Below are 18,912 nucleotides of genomic sequence, written 5' to 3'. Positions count from 1 at the left end.
TATGTATTTATATTTTATCATCATAATACAATGGTGCATATTTTCTTTTTATCACACTGTTAAACACCAAATTTATTCAGTCTATTTGTCAGATAAAATTTCTTTTCAGATTTTTACTATTTAGATTCATGGTTGATTAATTTCCAGTCAACATCTTTTCATGCACAGTCTCAAGCTTGTATTTTGATCCATATTAGGACTTTGTATTGACTTCAATAGATACTTAATTGTCTGAATTGGGACATTTTGTTCAGGGAGTGACTTATACAAAAGAAAAAATAATCAACATCAAAACACACTTAACCATAGACAACGTAAAGAGAGAAACAACAACTTCCGCTCTAGTTCATTGCTTCTGTGCATGATACTTAATTATGTGGCAATCTATGAAAATGTAATTGATTGAAGCATGTTCTCATTTAAACCTTCTAAGATGACTTCTATTCATCTTAGTATCTTCATTTATGCCTAACCCTAACCCCACCTGTTACCTGTTTATCCCTAACACAGGGGTCTGCAACCTACGGCTCTTTGAACTTCCCACAATGACTCTTAATAGCTTTTGTTAAAAAAATTACATAAAATCAGTCTATGTTTTTAAATATACAGAGAATAACAACTGGAAGTTTTCACAGTTTTTAATTATTTGCACTGGATTTTCACAAAGAATGACGCATCTTTGTTTTCCCACCTGATAGTTTGGTAAGCTTGGCTTGCTTTGGGACCAAAATTGGAACATTTATTACATTTTTAGCTGCTGCTTGTCACACTGCAGTTTGTCAAACGGACTAAACCATTTGAAAAACCTGTTTCCCTCCTCAGCTGCAAGGGCGCTGCACCAAGATCCACTGAAGAAAGTAACACAAAAACCTTCCAAGAAGACACTGAGCCCATCTTCCTTATTGTAAATAAATGTAAATAAAAATGGAGTAGCGTCAGAGGAGTTCTCTTTTGTCTTTGGCTAAAGACCACAAGTCATTTCTCCTGCTAGCGCTGGATTAGCTTGTTTGTTTTCATTGTATTTACCCAGAATACCCTGTGCTTTAGTCTGCTTCCTGCTTTTGGAGCGGTCTCCGCTCCAATTGGCAACATTTGACATTTGTGGCTCTTAAAGAGATTTATGTGGCTGTTCTCTGAATAAAATGGCTCTTTAGGTCGCATAGGTTGCAGGCCCCTTGTCTAACCCAACCTTAACCAAAACTTAATTTACATTCTTCCTCTAAACTGAACCCCTTACAAGCGAAATAGGGGGCTACCACAGTATCACCAACCTTTGGTCCCCATAGACATAAAGGTCTTCAGGGAGTCGGTGAATGTATTGGGCAGTTGGCCCAATATGTAGCAAAACAAGTACACACACACACACACACACACACACACACTGACTGTTTGATGATATTCCTTTGTTACAGTATAAACTCCATCCCACTCCACCCAAACTTCTCACCTGCTTCATGTTGTTGTTTCATCTGGTGTTTCAGAACAGCGGAGGGTTCTGATGATCCATCTGTGCTTTAAGGGTCCGAGTTTTTCTGTGTTATAGAGGAAGTTTAGAGGACATTGGTATGTGTTGAATTGATATTTGGTTGATTCCTAATGGATTGTTTTGTTCTTCTTCTTCTTGAGGGTCACAGACCAACCTGAGAGAATCAGCAGATCTCCGGTCACAAGGTGAGTGCAGTGAATCTCGTCTGTCTTGCAGATAATTGTTAAAATCTTCATGTTTGACATAGATTTGGGTAAAGTTGGTTTACCCAAATCTATGGCCATATCTGTGGCCGGGCCACGCAGCTTGTTGAAAATCTGACGAGCTGCGTTTCCAATGCAAATGTGCTCAAACCTTTTGTGAGCATTCTGCTAATTTTTAAGAAACAGAATTTCACAATTGCAGTGTTTCCATTACATGAGAAAAGTAATTAAAATCACATTTGAATAAGTTTTTTATGTGTTAAGTCATTGAAAAGCATCATCCTCCAACTGCTTCCTGTTTTCTTCTTCGTCTTCTTTGTGTTTTGCACCAGTTGTAACATCTGGTTGTTGATCATGTGACCCGTGATGCACAAAAAGGTGTTGCCACTGCAGTTTTGCAAAATAAACCAATTTCTATATGGCCAAGAAAAATCCCACCTTATCCTCTTTCCTTTTTTCTTGTTTCCCTTTTCCTTCTTCTTTTTATTTTATTCTTTTTGCCAGATTTTGCTTTTTTCTCATTTTTGTCCTTTTTTCTTTCCTTTTTAGCATTTTTCTCTTTTCTGTTTTAGTCTGTTTCCCATTTTTCCCCTTAATTGTTTTCGTAAGTTTTCACTTTTTTTCTCAAATCCCTTTTCTCCTACTGTCCTTCTTTTTTTTCTGTTTTCCATTTTTTTCTATTTTCCCCTTTTCATTTTTCCTCTTTCCTGTCTCTGACATTTTCCAGTTTTTTCCTTGTTTCTCTATCTTTGTAATTGAGGCATTAATTCCTGTGAGATCCTGCTCACAGGAATCCAGCAGGATTACATCTGTTACATGTTTCCTGTACATCTGTGGCTGGTAGTTTGTAGTTTATCTTACTGAAGCTCTCATTTGCTCCTCTCAGCCTCAGCCGCTCCAGCCCAGTCTCAGGGTAATAGCAGCAGGTAAAACAGTGGCAGGTCAATGTAATCTATGCAGACTGTGAAGTAGAGTGTGTTGTGATAATTCCTGCAGGTAGAACTAAGATAAATGTTTACACCCTATTTGCACCTTAGAAGGGTTTTAAAATGTGTGGTTTTTTGTTGTTAGTGCTATTGTAGATGAACTGTTGTGAATTTGCATTTATTTTATCTTGATGTTCTGATGGGTATAAACTGTGATTGCATCACAGTTACAGGTCACATTTGTCTACTATAAACATTTTTTTTATTTTAAACTGAGAAATATGCAATACAACTTAAATGAGAAGCTATCTGATTTGTCAGAGGGTAAAAATGTAAACAAAGCACCAATATTGTTTAATAAGTTTACACACAATACTTTTTTAAAGCACCTTTTCATTTCCTTCCTTTCCCTTTAGCCATTCTTCTTTCCTTTGCAGATAATGTCTTTGAAGACTTTAATTGATAGTCTGACATTTTTATATGAAAAACATACAGAAACAAATCAACATTTGATACTTTTTCCTGTCAAACGAGTTTTTTTCACTTAAATTGTACAGATCACGTAAAAAATAGGAAAGTCAAACTAAACCTGATGTTTTAACAGGAGTGTTTCTCTATATGCTTTATATTATTTTATATTAAAGTGAACAATTATTACTGTTTCTATTATTTTATATTAAAGTGAACAATTATTACTGTTTCTGCGCCCCTTAAAAAGTCTTAAATTTATGTATCTAAAATTAAGGCCTTAAAATATCTTAAATTAATTTTTAAAATGTAAGTTGGCCTTAATAATGTTACTTTTTCAGACATTCATTACTCAAGTGACTCAACCCAGTGGAGGCTATCGCTATCTAGTTGTTTATATACTTTTGCTAGCTAGCTAGCCACAGTATGCGCTGTACAATGGCTGCTAGAAAATAAGTGTTTTGTTGTAGACTTACCATCCAGAAACCACTTGCTGCATTCTTGTTGGCTGTGCTGGAGGCTCCACTTCTTCTTTTCAAACCTGTACGGTTGTATAATTGCGCATCTGTTTGAAGCCACTTTTAAGTCCAAGTGTAAACTTTGAGTTGGGGGGGCATGGCCAGCTGCAGCTTATTTGGATTTAAAGTGAGAGAGATCCTAAAACAGCTCAAAATAGGCAGAACTGAGTAGAGAAAAATCTCACTATCTAAGAGTGATTTTGGGCAAAAACATGTTTTGTTTAGAGTTATCTTAACATGTTCAAGGAAGAATTAAAGGCGACCTTTAAATTTAAGACACCCATAGGAAACTGGACAATCTGATTAAATTTTTTTCTTCTTTCTTTCTATTTTTTCAACCACACATTCTTTCCCATCTCTTTAAATTTCTTTCCACTCTACTAGTCGCCATCTATCTGGGCATCAAAAAGCGGCCGAGCCCCGGACCCCCCGATGTGGATGGGATGTGAGGGTCCGGAGCCCCCGGGACCCGGCCGAGGTGGTTCTGGCCCTGCGGGAGGCGGCGCAGGGCTGCGGCTGCCAGGTCCACCTGGCCGGCCCGTTCCTCCTGTCCTGCACCCACGGCGCGGCCGGAGCCCGCGTGGCCTTTGAGGCCGAGGTCTGCCAGCTGCCCAACGGGCCGGGCCAGAGCGGCGTGAAGTTCAGGCGCCTGTGGGGGGCGCCGTTGGCCTTCAGAGACATCGCCGCCAAGGTGTCGAAGGAGCTGGAGCTCCGAGGTGAAGCGGGTAGGTGACAGACTGACACCTCCAGGAAAACACCCGCAGCTCCCAGACTCTTCCCACTCACAGCCAGACGGACTGAAGATGGCCCTTTGACCTCCGACCCCCGCTGAGCTCACACATACACAGCTTGAGGCCATAGAGTTGGACTTTCTTTTTTGCTCAGATTTAACTTCAGGTTGCTGAGAATGACGGAAAACGTGTTGTTTCTGTCGCTTGTCATCATTCCTTTTTAAAGAGCTGCTATTTAAATGTTTTTTTAATTATTTTTCTGTGTAATCAGTTCATTTTTCTTGCTTAGTGCTTTTAAAATAGGAGGAAATTGACGACTGTTGTCATTATTGGAAGCAGATGTCACAGAGGAAACCTCCAGCCACTAGGGGGAGACATGCAGAAATGCAGGGACTGCCAACAGACTAAATGGAGCGTAGTTACGTTTCCTCTGTCTGGATACCTGCTGAAACGTTTGCTCCACCATTTTGTCATGGTAAAAGTAAGTACACCCTCCTACAGCTATAAAGTTTGCCATATAAGGACATAATGACAATGTTTCGGACTTTCAAATTGTCATTATTTATTAAACAAACATGAAACCACGATAAAAACAATTTTAAGGGTGCATTTAGTGCATTTAGTTTTTCCACACATCTTTCCATTGGGGTTTTATTTAGTTTGATGTATGTTTACTGTCATTTAATCTTTAGTGTGATTCTCTAAACTTGAGGTTTGATGCAAATATTTTTGAATCTAATAAAGATCAAATCACTTTATTTTGTCCTGTTACTTAAAACTCTAGAATTAAAGGAGGGTGTACTTTCTTTTTACTGTAGTTAGAAAGTGAGCAAACCTGCCAAATTAAAAAAATAATAATTGAATTAATTGAGCTCTTTCCCAACACTAAGCTTCAGTTAATGGTGTAACTGTATTTTTTTTTACATCATTATTATTATGAATTACTTTTACAGCACCAATATAATTAAACATGGAAATAATAAAAACGATTTGGTTTACTTTGTTTTATGTTATAAAAATTAAAGAAAATAAATTCCTTCAGTAATCTTTTAAAAAATCCAACAGCTTTTACTTCCAACTGCAAAACTAAATTCTCTCCCACATCGACATTAAACTGGTTCAGAGCAAAATAGAGTAGTTGGTGCTTCCCTCACTTTGTTCGGTGTCCAGACTGTCTGATCGTTGATGTTTAGGGAAGAAAACCGCCACAAAGCCAAGGATCGCATGATTTAGACCCAACTGGACGTCACCTGGTTAAGTTTTAAGATTTCTGGAATCTTTAAACAGACTGAGTACATTTTCTTTCAGGTTTTCAGTGTACTGAACAACAATGACTCCTGGCAAAAATGTTGAATCATGACACATTGAGAATGTTTTGCAATGTAATGAAAAACATCTGATATGACCAGAGGTGGGCAGAGTACACAAAAATTGTACTCGAGTAACAGGAGCATTACTGTTACATATTTTACTCGAGGAAAAAGTATTTGGGGTAAAAGCTTAATAGTGGCGAGCTCTGCTAGCTGAAAATCTAGCTGCGCTAACATTAAGCACTAATCAGAAACATTATTTCAACTAAAACTATTCCAATATTTAGTGCCAGCTAACGCTAGAGTGCTAAACTAACATGTTACTTAGTGGAAGCTAATGTTAACATGCTGTACTAACATAAGCTAATGCTCAAGAGCTACACCAACATATTTTTAGTGGAAATTAACTCTAAGGCTCTACACCAACATGCTATGGAGTAGAAAGTAACACCAAATAGCTATGCTAACATGTTATTTAGTGGAAGCTAACATTAAAGTTAGTGTAGCCAACATTTTATTTAGTGTAAGCTAATGATAATGTGTTAGCTTCCACTAAGTAAAGTGCTATACCTGCATGTTATTTAGCTAAGACTAAATAGCTATACTAACATGCAGTGGAAGCTAATGCTAAATTGCTACTCCAAATTTTACCCAAACTAATATCACTCAAGTAAAAAAACAAAAATTACGGTACAGTAAAACTACTCTTCAAAGTATTTTTTTCCCCAAAAGTTACCCAAATTAAATGTAAGTTTATGGAGTTACTACCCACCTCTGTGTACAACAGTTGGTTATAATTAATGGTTTTTCTTGATCTACTCAGTTTTTTTCTCTCTGGGGAAATTAAACCATTTTCTATTAATTATATTAAGGTCATTCATGGTTTTTCAGGTTACAAATATGCTTGTTTTTTTTTTTAGATCGATTATTAAACATCCTCCATGAGAAGTGCTTCCATAATTTTTGCCAAGAGTTGTAAATCTAAGCTGTTTCTTGATTCTTTTCCATACAAGCTGTAGATTTTCCCAGCACTGCTGGTATGACTGTTCCCCCAGTGGATTAAAGTTACAGACTGTTAACCAATCAGATTCCTGATTCAAAATGCCAAGCTCAAACATCCAAATCTCTGGCATCACTTTGTTGTAACAGGTATAAAAGATTCTCCATTTTGTTTTATTTTAGGTTCATCTCTAAGAAAATCTCCCAATGTTTGTGGAGTTTCTCTGATTTCTGGTGTCCGTCAGTGTCTGAAAATGTCAAGCTGTGATTTAGAGGCTATTTGTTCGACTTTCTGTTTGTTTACTGCTCTGCCTCATCGTCCCAAAATGTTCTCAGACTAATCCATGCAAGACCACTGATTACTTAAATCCAACGTGCCGCCGGCTGAGACACCAGAAACGACCGACTTGCAGTCCTGCATGTCTCCTAGGATATAATGTGTGACACAAAATAAAAACCTTCAACCTCTGATATTTTTTATTCTTTCCTTTTTATGCACATTTGGAGAAGATCCATAAACTTTGTTTTTCTCCACGTGTAACATTAAATCAGAATAAATAATAATTTGGGAAATCATACAAAGACGGACTAGAGAGTATATTTTAACGTAGAACCTGATTGTAAAATCTAAATTAAATTAGCCAACATACCAGGAAGAGAATGACAGAACTCCACAAGTCTGGTTCATTATTGTAGCTTACACATAATGTAAGCAGTTTTGCTAACGCTAAAGCTCTTTAACATGGTATTTAGCAGAAGCTAATGCTAACTGATATACCAACAAGGTTTTATAAAATGCTATACCAAAATGGCATTTAGTGGAAGCTAATGCTAAAATACTATGCTAACACGGTATTTAGCAGGAGCTAATGCGCTATCCCAACATGGTATGTGGTGGAAGCTAACTCGAAAGCCCTTTGCCAACAAGATATTTCATGGAAACTAATGCTAATGCGCTATCCCAACATGGTATGTGGTGGAAGCTAATTTGAAAGCCCTTTGCCAACAAGATATTTCATGGAAACTAATGCTAACGCGCTATACCAACACAATATTTAGTGGAAGCTAAAGTGCTACACCAATGCACTATTTTGTGGAAGGTAATGCTAAGGCACTATACCGGCACAGTATTTAGCAGAAGCTAAAGCTAAAGCATTTTACCAACATGGTATTTAATGAAAGTTAAACTAAAGTGCTACACCAACATGGTATTTAGCAGAACGTAATGCTAAAGCGCCTTGACCTAAAAACAGGAGAATTTTAGTATCTTTCGTCAGACAATGAGTTGAAAAAAGGTGATGTCTGTTTTTGCAGCAGGTATACACAGATTTCAACTGTATCTTTGGTTTCTATGAAGAAAAACAAAAACAGGATGAATTGATTGTTACATGGGGCTTTGTTTAATTCTCCAGTTACATTTTACAACCAAAAAAAAAACTTTTTACACACATAGCCACGACCAGACTATGCATAGGTTGATCCCAGGATGTTACGAAGGCGATGGGAAGATATCGGTTAGAAGAAATTAGATGAATAGGGAGAAAAGGCAGAAAAAGTAAACAGAAGTAAGAAAGGAAGGAGCAGAAGGAAAAGTGGAGTGTCTTTGGATGGAAGGAAGCCATCAGCAGGAAGTAGCCGTTTGGCCGAAACCAGTAAAATAACTTTACAACGAGGCTACATGTTCATTTTTTTTCTTTAGAAAATAGAAAAAAAAACAAAACACAGACAGTCATTTTATCAAATTCCTTGTCTGTCCGCTTTACTTCTGAGCGGGGATCATGCCGTCGATGGACTCGCCCTTCTCCAGCTTCTTCTCCATCTCCACCATGAGCTTCACGCCGTCGACCACCAGCTGCACCTGCTCCACCTCGGAGGAGCCCAGACGGTCGGCGTTGGAGATGTCGAACACGCCGCCCACTGAGGCTGTGTCCACACCGCCTGGCGGAGGAAACGGAAGAATGAGGCCTAGTCCAAACATCGCTGAGTCCTTTTAACCACATGCTGGAGAGCAAAAACTCATCAACAATTACTAGCATTGGTTTTAGCTCTCAAGTTGTTAACGCTCTGAATCTTAAATATGTGCTACTAATTGTCAACACTAGGACAACTAGATAAGGTCAGGAAAAAGTTTTAATCCAAAACACTGCAAAGAAGAGGGAAGTAGCTATGCTAGCTTCACTTTGACAATCTTAACATGTAGATGTGCTGCAGAATCCAGTGCTTCGGTTCATTTTTTTTTTTTTTTAGAAAAAAAAGGCGACCCACCCACCATTTGTGATAGATCATCAATAGATCAGGTGTTTACATTAGCTAATCAACCACCGCTGTGTTAGCTTAGCTAATAGCAGTGATGGCTAATTTACCACAGCCATCACTTATTAACGACTGCAAAATACAGATCAAGCCCAAAAACATAAAACTGTAACAGACTGAATGTTCAGTTCTTGTGTTTTGGTGTTGAATCCTGATACATTAGTGGTGGTGTTGTTGTCAGTTGCTGTGGCAACGGGTCTGTGTGTAGCGTAGCCGACACAGAGAGCAAGACAATAAGAATATTCAATGGTTTTGAGTTGTTCTTCAATGGTTTTTCTGTGTTATTTTCCCATTTGCTGTAGTACACTGCACTGAATTAATAATACCTAAATCTCCAGGTTTGATTATCAGAATGTTTCTGTTGGTAAGTAAAACAATCGTCTTTCTGTCCTCCAGTGTTGTGCACATACGTGAAATTTCTGGATGAAAACAATAAGGTGTGTACATATAAAACAATATTTTCCACACCTGATTGGTAAGCGTTCAAGCTGCTGAATTACAGCGTTGTTGTAAACATGCCACGCCCATAAGGGGCAGTGTAGCGCAAAGCGAAAGTTACGTCAGCCGATCACAATCCGTCATGTTTAATTCCTAAATTAAACATGGAACCAGGAGGTTTTTGTGTGGATAGATGGTGAGGTTGAACTACTTTTAAATACTGTGTTAGAATATAAAGTTAATAAAACATGTTGACAGGGAATCGTAGTTGTCAGAAGTAACTTTTTGTTTTGAAGAGGAAGAAGACAATCGGCAGAAGCAGCTTTGCTTAAATATTTAGTATTTCACTATACAGTATATACAATATATGAATATATTCTGGGACCATCTGTATTTCCACAACAGACATATTAGTGGTCAGAAGTCACTTTTTATTATTTGTTCATCTTCAGGTTTAAAAGCACAATGGACAATTAATGATACATTAAGTACATAAAAAGACACAACATTGAGAGACAAAGTTAAAATAATTATGGGCATTACAGTAAGAGAACTGGGCTCCGTGTATTTTTCTTTATTTTTGTTCTGCATTTGTTTTCCTTCCGACGGTTTTTGGAGTAAAATACTCTTCTTCGACTCTAAGGTGTGGCAAAGTATATAGTAAAAACACAACAGCGCCTCCTACGGCCAGAATATTCAGCGGTCATAGAATATGACGTCACCAGAGGTGGGCAGAGTACCCACGAGCAGAAATACGTCATAATAAAATTACTCAAGTAAAAGTAAAAAGCACAGCAAATTAGAGATGCTAATAAAAGTACTTTCCCCCCCTCCAAAATAGCTACTCCTTACTACCCGCCTCTGGGTGTAACACCTGTTCTTCCGCCCCGCAGAGTAAAGGAAGCTGTTCCCGTACGTACCTGTGCCGCGTTTCTGCAGACGCAGCCTGGTCAGGATCTCCTCGAACTTGGGGTGCGTGCTGAGCTTGGGCAGCTTGACGTGCACGCCGCCGCGCAGGCCGGTGCCCAGGTTGGAGGGGCAGGTCAGGATGTAGCCCAGATGCTCGTTCCACATGAAGCCGTGGTTGTGCTTCTTGAAGATCTCCTCAATCTGACCAACATGAAGAGGCACCGGAGTAAGGCTTGATTACTACCGAAACATATACAGCTTGTTTAATTTCTATTAATCCATAAAATATGTTCACTTTGCCTCCAAGCACAGCGTCCATTTTAAGTGGTGTTGGTTAACAGTTTTAGGAGTTTTCAGTATTTTCCGGCAGCTTTCCATCGGTCCAGTGCCTGACAACACTTGGTGCCGTTTGTAAAGTTACACATTAAAAACTTGACATCAATAATTTGGTTTATTTAGCCTGAAAAAATGTGGCTGTTCATTTCTCAAAGTCATATTTTCACCATTTTATTCATATATTTATAAATGTCAGAGTTCCAAACTAAATATGTAATTTGGTGAATTAAATGTTTAGTTATCAAGCTAAATATTTAGTCTGAAAATGACATTTAGTACTGAACTAATATTTAGTTTGAAAGCTAAATATTTATTTTTAAATTAAATATTTAAGAATGAATATTTGAAATTAAATAATTATTTATTTAGCTCCCTAACTAAATATTTAACATTAATTATAGTTGGTCTGTTGGACTTCTTCCACATATTATGTTAATTATTTTATAAACGACAGAAAAAGCAGATTGTTTACATTCAAGCTGAATTGCTTTCATGTTAAAGTGATGCTGTGTGAAATGTTCTGATATTCAGATGTTTATGATTTGATACTAAATAATAAATCTTCCATTTGAGAAAAGGAGGGACAAATGTTTGTGCCTCTCCACATATATATGCTGTAATTCCTGTCAATATAACAAGACTTTTTTTGTATTTTTCATGCAGCCTGATGTGTAATTTCTCCCTCTGCAGAGATATTTTGTAAAACAGTCTGGGACTGTAAGGCAGCTAATTCGGGATTAGCAATCTATGGAGGTTATTCGGCTGGCAGTTTCTGGTCTAGGTGTAACTTTTTTATATTTTTTATATTAGATACATTATTTACCAGGGGAAATGTTTTTCTGTTGTCAATAAATGCATTTATATCTACATAAATATCAAATATATGTATTAAAAAATGTCCAAAGTCCAATTAAAACTCCAGAAAGCCTCGATGAAAACCACTTTAAGGACTTTCACTTCATCAGTACAATAGAAGTCTGACTGCTGCAGCAAATCTGACGTATTTTAAGAATTCAGTTGGATCTGTAATGTGTCTGCTTTTCAGCAGCTCTGAGGTTTATGAGTTTCACCTTCTGCAGGCCAACGCAGAAACGTTTGAAGACCTCCTTCATGTTGCCTCCCTTCTGCATGGAGATGACGCGCAGGTGGTCCTCCTCGTTCACCCAGACCAGGAAGGTCTTGTTGTCGTTGTGCCTGATGGATGAAAATATTATTCAAATCAAGGTGCAGCAGAAAGTAGTTGGAGCTTCAACTCTGATAAGGTGATTCAGTCCAAGTGAATCAAGAAGATGCAACAGAAATGTCTTATTTGGTGAACAAAGAGGTTATTTGGCTACTTGTAAAGATGTATCAGACCAGTGGGGCTGAAACGATTAATCACGATTAATCAGTTATTGAAATAATTGTCAACTAATGTTAATAATCGATTAATTGCTGACTGGAGCATACAGACTAAACAAAAGTCCATTTACTGAAAGAACAACACATTTAATGCAATAGTTGAGCCAAAACTGTGCAAAATACGTTCATTTTGCATTTAAGATACAAAAACAACCATTTGTCTGTAAATACGTTCAACCCAGAACTTCTCAAGTGGCAGTTCTGGCTTCTCCTGGTTCAAATTCTGTAATGATTAAACGGATTAATCATGATTAATTGATTATTGTAATAATCGTCAGCATATTTAGTAATCGTTTAATCATTAAGTGGAGCATACAGACTCAACAAAAGATGATTTGCTGAAAGAATAAAACATTCAGAACTGTAATGAAGGCAAAACTGTACAAAATAGCTGCAGAATGTACCAATATTTCTATCCGGTTAATCAGTTAATCGTTAGAATAATTGATAACTAAAATAATCGTTATTTGCAGCTCTGCTCACCAGATGCCCCTGGCGTCAGGCCAGTCGCGGGCCATGCCGGCGCAGGTCAGCAGGGGGGACACTGGCTTGTCAAACAGGAAGTGATCAGCGATCAGCTGCTCCTGCTCGGCGTCGGTCATGCCGTTCAGAGGGTAGTACTTTCCCTTGAACTCGCCGTCCAGGGAGGACAGGGCTGGAGGGGGAACGGTGACAGAATATTCAAGGAGAGAAGGAAACGGTGGGGATGTGAGTCAGTTTGAAGCTCACCCTCGATGCTCAGCTTCTCGATGCCTCTGCGCTCTCCACGGCTGTTGTGGGGGGGCAGGGTGAAGCCCTTGATGCTGCGGCCGGTACGCACACGGCTGGACAGCACGTAGTTGGGGTCCAGGTCGTCGCCACCCTGATGGTGCAAAGAGGGGAGGCCATTTTTTCTTTGTTTTGCTTCAATTGTCATCATTTTATAGCATTCTGAAAAGTTCAAATTTTACTAAAAGATGGACAAAATTACATAATTTTGCTGAAGTGACTTCAGCAAAACAACTACTGAGAGGGTCTCCTAAACATACCTTATAAGTTGTATTGTTTGCCATTGCAGTAATAAAGTAATTGGTGCAAAAAGAACCATAAATAGGGAAGACTAGAGGCCTCATGAGATAATGTATTACTCTTTTTGCTCTTAAATTTGTGCTAAATATGTAATTTAAAAGGGTTTAGGCCAAGATAACTTAATAAATACTTAATGAAAATGTGCTAACATTTCAAAAGTGAAAACTGCATTGAGCATTTTGCAAAACTTTAAAAGCGTAACTAAAAAATTGGACATTTCATACTTTTCTTACAGTATTTTGTACCTATAACATTTTTCCTCATCCCTGCCATTTAATCCCAATATATCATCATTTATTATACTCATGTTAATGTAGTAATCATGTGCAGAGTTTAACATTTTGGTGAGCTAAAGAAATACATTTCACATTTATTTATGTACAGGTTGTAGATAAATACAGAAGCTTAGCTATAGCATAATTGAGCATTTTTAATATTTGAATGTAAAATTGTGTTTTTATTCTGAACAATATGCTGAACTGGACCAGTGTGGGGTAAAATAATGATACTTAGAATTCAGGAATGAAACATCCACTAGGTGGCAGCACCTTTTTGTAGCCAAATTGGTAACTTTTATACTTAAGGATGATGAAAACATGATGTTATCATAAATTAGACAAATAACTAAAAAAAGATGCATTGTAAACCAAATAAAATCAAGACTGACTATGGTAAGATAAATTAAGGGTTGAAAAAATGACATCATATTTGAATGGAGGGCCCCATGAGTGTGACAGTGTTTGGCCCTGAACCCAGAATGGCTAAAGCCAAGTCCTTACCTTCAGGTTCTCGAAGTTCAGGTCAGTCTTGTGCTTGTCGGTGGGCTTGTATCCGCCATGACGGTCGGAGATGATGGGGTCAAGCAGCTCCTTGAAGACCTCGTAGGACTCCTCGTCTCCGGCGACGCAGCCCACGGTCATGATGAAGGGGTGACCTTACAGAAAAGATACGGAAGAATTAGATAAACCTCCTGGAACCATCTCGAAGCTAAAGACGAATATTCAGATGTTTGCTTCAGTTAATCTAAGTCTTGGACAGGAAATCTGCTGTTGTGTTTGTTTTTTTGCAGACGACTGAGTCCTTACCTGGGTTGTCAACACCAGTCTGGATGACGTCATCCACGGTGAAGCCACTGGGGGTGGATTTGCCCCTCAGCTTGGAATAGATGTCCTTGTTAAGTACCTGCAATAGATGACACAAAATACCTCACTTACTCCGTTTCCTCGGTTGGAAGCTAGTTTAGTTTAAAGGCTCATCCAAGAGGCTAAATATGACGGTGTACCTTGGCCATGTGGTTGTTGTGCTGAGAGAGATCGGGGAACTCCTCATCCACGGAGAACTTCATCTTGTAGTCGTTGTGGCAGTTCTTCATGGCTGCCATTCTTACTTTGTCTGAGGAAGTGGAGAGGAGGTGTTAATTTCTAAGAATCTCATGTGCAGGGAAGCGCAGGCTTTGGTTACTCTGGTGATTAGAAGGAACGGTTGAAGAAAAGTCTTCAAATATCAACATAAAATTGTCAGATTTTAAATATAGTCTGTCAAGGAAACAATGTGGATGTTTTTCCGTGAGTCCTGGAGTGAGACAGAGACATTTACTGCCTGCATGTCTCACCACCTGTCCAGGTTATAAATAGAACCACGACGATTCGTTTCAGCTCCAACCAGTTGAGACTTACTCTGGGGGCATTTGGCTCATCTTTTGGCTTCAAAATGCACCAAACCTTTGCACTTTAAATAAAACCAACAATCAAACCGATCATTTTTTAACACCTATTTTCCAAATTTAACCTATCCTCTGCAAAAACACAAAATATTACCAAGTAATTTTGGTCTAGTTTCTAGTGCAGATATCCTGCTACACCTATAACAACACATTTTCCCCATATTATAAGTAAAACAATCTGCCAATGGAAGTGGAATTTGTTGATCAATATTAAGAATTAATGACTTAAAACAAACTTCTATCTTTTGTTGAAAAGGTTCTTGTAAGTTAGTTTTGTCTCACCTCAAGTGTATGCAGGTATTTGTTCTAGAGACTAGACCAAAATTACTTGGTAATATTTTGTGTTTTTGCAGTGCTCTGTTGACTTTCAAGCATTGCACCTTGATTTTTAAATGTAAAGCTGCACCTTGTGAAGTTGCAGCTGCAGAATCAATCAGTTAATAGTCTGAGCTGCCAGTTTCTGTAAGGTCAGCTTGTGGAAGTGCATCAGACTCATGAGACCCGGAACGCCAAAAGGTCAAAGCATGCATGCCACACAGATGCCTCCATACCTTCCAATGGCTAAATCGAGCTCCCTAAACTATTCAGAGATGAAGCCTAGAGCTGTTCTGCAGGCGTCAGCAGCAGTTGATGGATAGCCACAACTGTTTGCAGGACACTCTCCTGTTGCACGGTCGACTTCTTATGCAAAAATGACTCAAGTCTCTCAAAAGAAAAGCTTTTAGAAGTTAAGTAAATATAGTTTATTTCCATTTGTATTGTCTAGATTAGAAGGAAGCAAGGAATTTGTTTTGACCAAATGATTGCTGAAATCTTTGACACCTTTTTAATTTTCATCTAAAAATATCAGTTTGCTACTTTATTACCTGCTTAGGAGAAAAGAAAGAAGTAACAAATCCCGGGATCAGATCCTGTTCGCCCAATGTAGGGGTTGCCCAGCTCTGACAGGTGACGGACTAAAGCCTTTATACCCAGATCTCTGTGACTATTGGATGGCTGGGTCTGGGGTCCCCTCATTCCATTGGTTGACACAGCTTTTCTGGGCATGGATGGGTTCCTAAAAGGCAAGAACAAACGTCACACAGAGCTGGAGAACAGGGGCGAGGGAACAGCTGCGAGCGCCTGGTCCAACCTTCCACCATCTGCCTCCTGGTTGCTGCTTGGATACCAGCAAAGGGAACACAATCACATCAGATTCATGCAAAATGCCTTCAGTTTAAGTGTCTTTTGCTGTTATTTTTATTTTATGAACATAAACTAATGTTCTTCTTCACAGTGTTTTAAACCAAGAATCAAAATTTTACTTTGATATTGACTAAAGATCCAACAGTTTGGACATGTGGAGAGTTTACTGTGCTTGGAGTGTTTGTTACTGGAGCTCCGTCTTCGTTTTAAGAAGTTAAAATAACTTTGATTACATCATCCTGATAGCAAGAACAGATTAGATTTCAGTTCATGTATGACTGCTACGTGGCTCTGTTCTTTGAATGAAATGTCGTGTTGTGACGCATAGTGATGGCATGCTCAAGTTCAAAATATTTGGTAGATTCAGTTTACATCTACTCAACATTGGCAGAAATGTCAAAGATTTAAAGCCTTTTTATGAGTTTTAACAATTGTTTTCTTAATGTTTGAAGAAAAAAGTTAGAATTTTTTTGGAAATCCCACTGTCATGCTTCATCATTGGTGTTTTAATGTTTGAAAGTCAGACTTTGGCTCCACTAAAAATAGACTTTTATTCTTAGTTCTGACCAGAAATGAACAAATGAGGTAAAAATATAAAACTGACTTAAACAAACAGTGGTGTTTTTTACTCTAAATTGTTTTAGGAGTCTTCCTGTTGATACTCAACAACCAAGAAACTGAAAACATACAGGGAGGCTTTAGCATTAGCCTATGCTAAATGCTATGTTTAGTGTTAGCAGAACTGTTTATGTTTAGTGTGACTAACCTTTTAGTTAGCGGTGCCCACCAGTGGTTAGAACATCTTAGCTTGACTCCTTCCAACATATTACTGAGAGCAAATAGCTAAATCTGTCACATCTGAATAATAAACTTTCTTTATGTTTTCAGTCATCTGAAACCAACTAATGGTTGTGAATGCTCCATCATACTCCAACTGTCTAATCATATTATAGACTTTATCAACATGACTGAAATCCCTACAGGCTCAATATTTGGATTTTAAGACATCAAAAACTTCAATGTTTTTGTTGAATTTATCACAACTTGTTGGCTTAATTAAGTAAATATTGTGCAACCAAATTATGCAACTGATGATTAAAAAGCTGAAACTGATGTTTTTTTTTAACTTCCCACGTAAACAAAACCATTTAAACATGTTAAAGTGACATGCTATGCTGATGATATCCTACTTTATATAGCAAAACTAATTTCTTGGCTCATTCTAAGCATGGTAAAAACTTAATGATAGAAGATATCTAGTGCATGTTTAGATACAGTTAATGTGCAGGAAAGGACATACAACCATAACACGAAGGTATCATTTATATTTTTTGCCTCATTCATACGTTTGTTGCATGAAATTGTGTGTTGTGTTCAGGAGTGCAGGGATTCACACAGTCACTCCTTTCTTTAGCTTCTTTGCTCTAACTCAGCGCTAGTCTCCAGTTTCACAGCTGTATCCTGACCATCCACAGACATGACTTTCCAAATTAGTCTCCTTCTGTGTCACTGCATGAGGCTGGCGGTGTGAGCACCAGTCTCCTATGAATGAATGTAGATTACCATAACAACTAACAATGGGGCAGCATTAGAGGGTTTGCCCAGTTAGGGGTCAGCTGCACCTCATGTGCTTAGAGCCAGCTGTTAGTTTGAAACTTGAACCAGTCAAGTGTCCAAAACCATCTTGGCACAAAAAAAGAGCTGCATGGAGTTGGGGACACCTTGTCGTCCAGCTTTGTCAACATTGTTTGGTGAGCATGTTAAGAAACTTGCCCAGAAAAGCATCACGGCATTCAAAAAAAGTGAGAAACTTTTTAAAATAAAAAGCATATTTAAGATCAAATGCAAAATGTTTCTCTAAAATTGTGAAATAACAAAAACAAGCCATGTATTTAAAACTCTAATTTTCACTCTGCATTGCGTGCTTTAACAGCCACGCCCTCTTAATAAAAGCTTAAAGGTCATACTGACAGACATGTGATATGCACTGCCCATTCAGACCAGTTAGCTCTGCAGCTCGTTTACCTTTGTGGCACTGGTCCAGTATCCCAATTTAGACTGTCACTCAATACCCCAGCATCAGCCTCCCGTCTCCCCAAACACACATACGCAACCCTCCAATGCAGATCCAAAAAGGCCCGAAGCCCTGCAGCTGCCCCACAGAGACAGACTCTCAGGAACAGTTACATAAATCAGGGACATTATGTTAATAGTTACCCAAATCTTTTCAGAATAAAATGCAAAACATCAACACAGACTGATATAGGAAGGCTGAAATTAGTTTATTGGTATAAATTAAACAGTTAGGCGAGTGAATTGAATGCATGGAGAATCTGTAGCATCTGTGGGTTTTACATCAAATTAATTTGTAAGCATTTTGCGTTTTGACTGTAATTTTGTGTTTTAAGAAGAAATTCCCGGATTACAGTTTGATAAACTTTGCAGGGGTCACCCTGTATTACATAAAGCCGTTTTTGGTTGGTTGGTGTCGAGTCCGATGGCAGGTTCTCATTCACAGCGCGGGCCTGAGGGAGCAGTTGGAGGAAACATGAATTAACAAGTTCACACTCAAGTACTGCCAGGAACAACTGACAGTTTTGGCTGCCAAGATAATTTACCAACACAGAAGGCCAATTTTCACACAGAACAGCAAGACGATGGATGAAAATCAGAGAATCTAAAGGTCTTTGTTCCTACACCTTACACTCCGAGTGATTAGCAGGAAAGTCTCCTTGGATTCCAAATCTTTGACCCCGGTTGACACTTTCAGACATACAAGTCCCAATCCAGAGTAGCAAGAAATTATGCTAGCAGTTGGAGGAGCCTACAAATAGACTTAGGCATTTGTTAGACAACTGTGTGGACATGAGTAGACGCAAACCTTCACATGAATGGAAC

General features: G+C 38.4%; 2 protein-coding genes across 4 annotated transcripts in view; one reads left to right on the top strand and one right to left on the bottom strand.

Moving 5' to 3' along the window:
• The window catches only part of mark4b (MAP/microtubule affinity-regulating kinase 4b), a 61,417-nt gene extending 54,305 nt beyond the window's left edge, over positions 1-7,112 (top strand). For 2 of the 3 annotated variants that reach the window (XM_088011615.1, XM_088011614.1), the window contains exons 16-17: positions 1,627-1,671; positions 3,986-7,112. In XM_088011615.1, coding sequence (XP_087867741.1) covers positions 1,627-1,671; positions 3,986-4,334 — 394 coding nt within the window. In that variant the 3' untranslated portion in view covers positions 4,335-7,112. The remainder of the gene's footprint in view (positions 1-1,626; positions 1,672-3,985) is intronic. The other variant, XM_088011616.1, reaches the window with a different exon arrangement.
• A 906-nt stretch (positions 7,113-8,018) lies between these two features.
• ckmb (creatine kinase, muscle b) lies at positions 8,019-15,796 on the bottom strand. Its single transcript, XM_014974478.2, has 9 exons — positions 15,696-15,796; positions 14,389-14,498; positions 14,192-14,288; positions 13,886-14,040; positions 12,768-12,900; positions 12,522-12,693; positions 11,708-11,831; positions 10,313-10,502; positions 8,019-8,579 (listed from the first exon to the last, which is right to left on the bottom strand). The coding sequence occupies exons 2-9, from the start codon at positions 14,485-14,487 to the stop codon at positions 8,401-8,403; spliced, it is 1,149 nt and encodes a 382-aa protein (XP_014829964.2). The 5' UTR covers positions 14,488-14,498; positions 15,696-15,796; the 3' UTR covers positions 8,019-8,400.
• Positions 15,797-18,912: the final 3,116 nt, after the last annotated feature.

The sequence above is a fragment of the Poecilia mexicana genome, unplaced genomic scaffold (genome assembly GCF_051168715.1).
Source record: "Poecilia mexicana isolate PSO_F unplaced genomic scaffold, ASM5116871v1 scaffold_13, whole genome shotgun sequence".
Lineage (NCBI taxonomy): Eukaryota > Metazoa > Chordata > Actinopteri > Cyprinodontiformes > Poeciliidae > Poecilia > Poecilia mexicana.
The sequence above is the reverse complement of the archived record's forward strand: the minus strand, read 5'-3'. Positions and strand labels throughout refer to the sequence as shown.

Excerpts from the sequence above, each read along its gene's own strand:
- ckmb (XM_014974478.2), bottom strand. The coding sequence starts at position 14,487 with ATGGCAGCCATGAAGAACTGCCACAACGACTACAAGATGAAGTTCTCC. Across the intron at positions 11,832-12,521 it reads CCTGACGCCAGGGGCATCTG|GCACAACGACAACAAGACCT; the intron begins GTGAGCAGAGCT and ends TTCATCCATCAG. Across the intron at positions 10,503-11,707 it reads TCTGCGTTGGCCTGCAGAAG|ATTGAGGAGATCTTCAAGAA; the intron begins GTGAAACTCATA and ends CATGTTGGTCAG.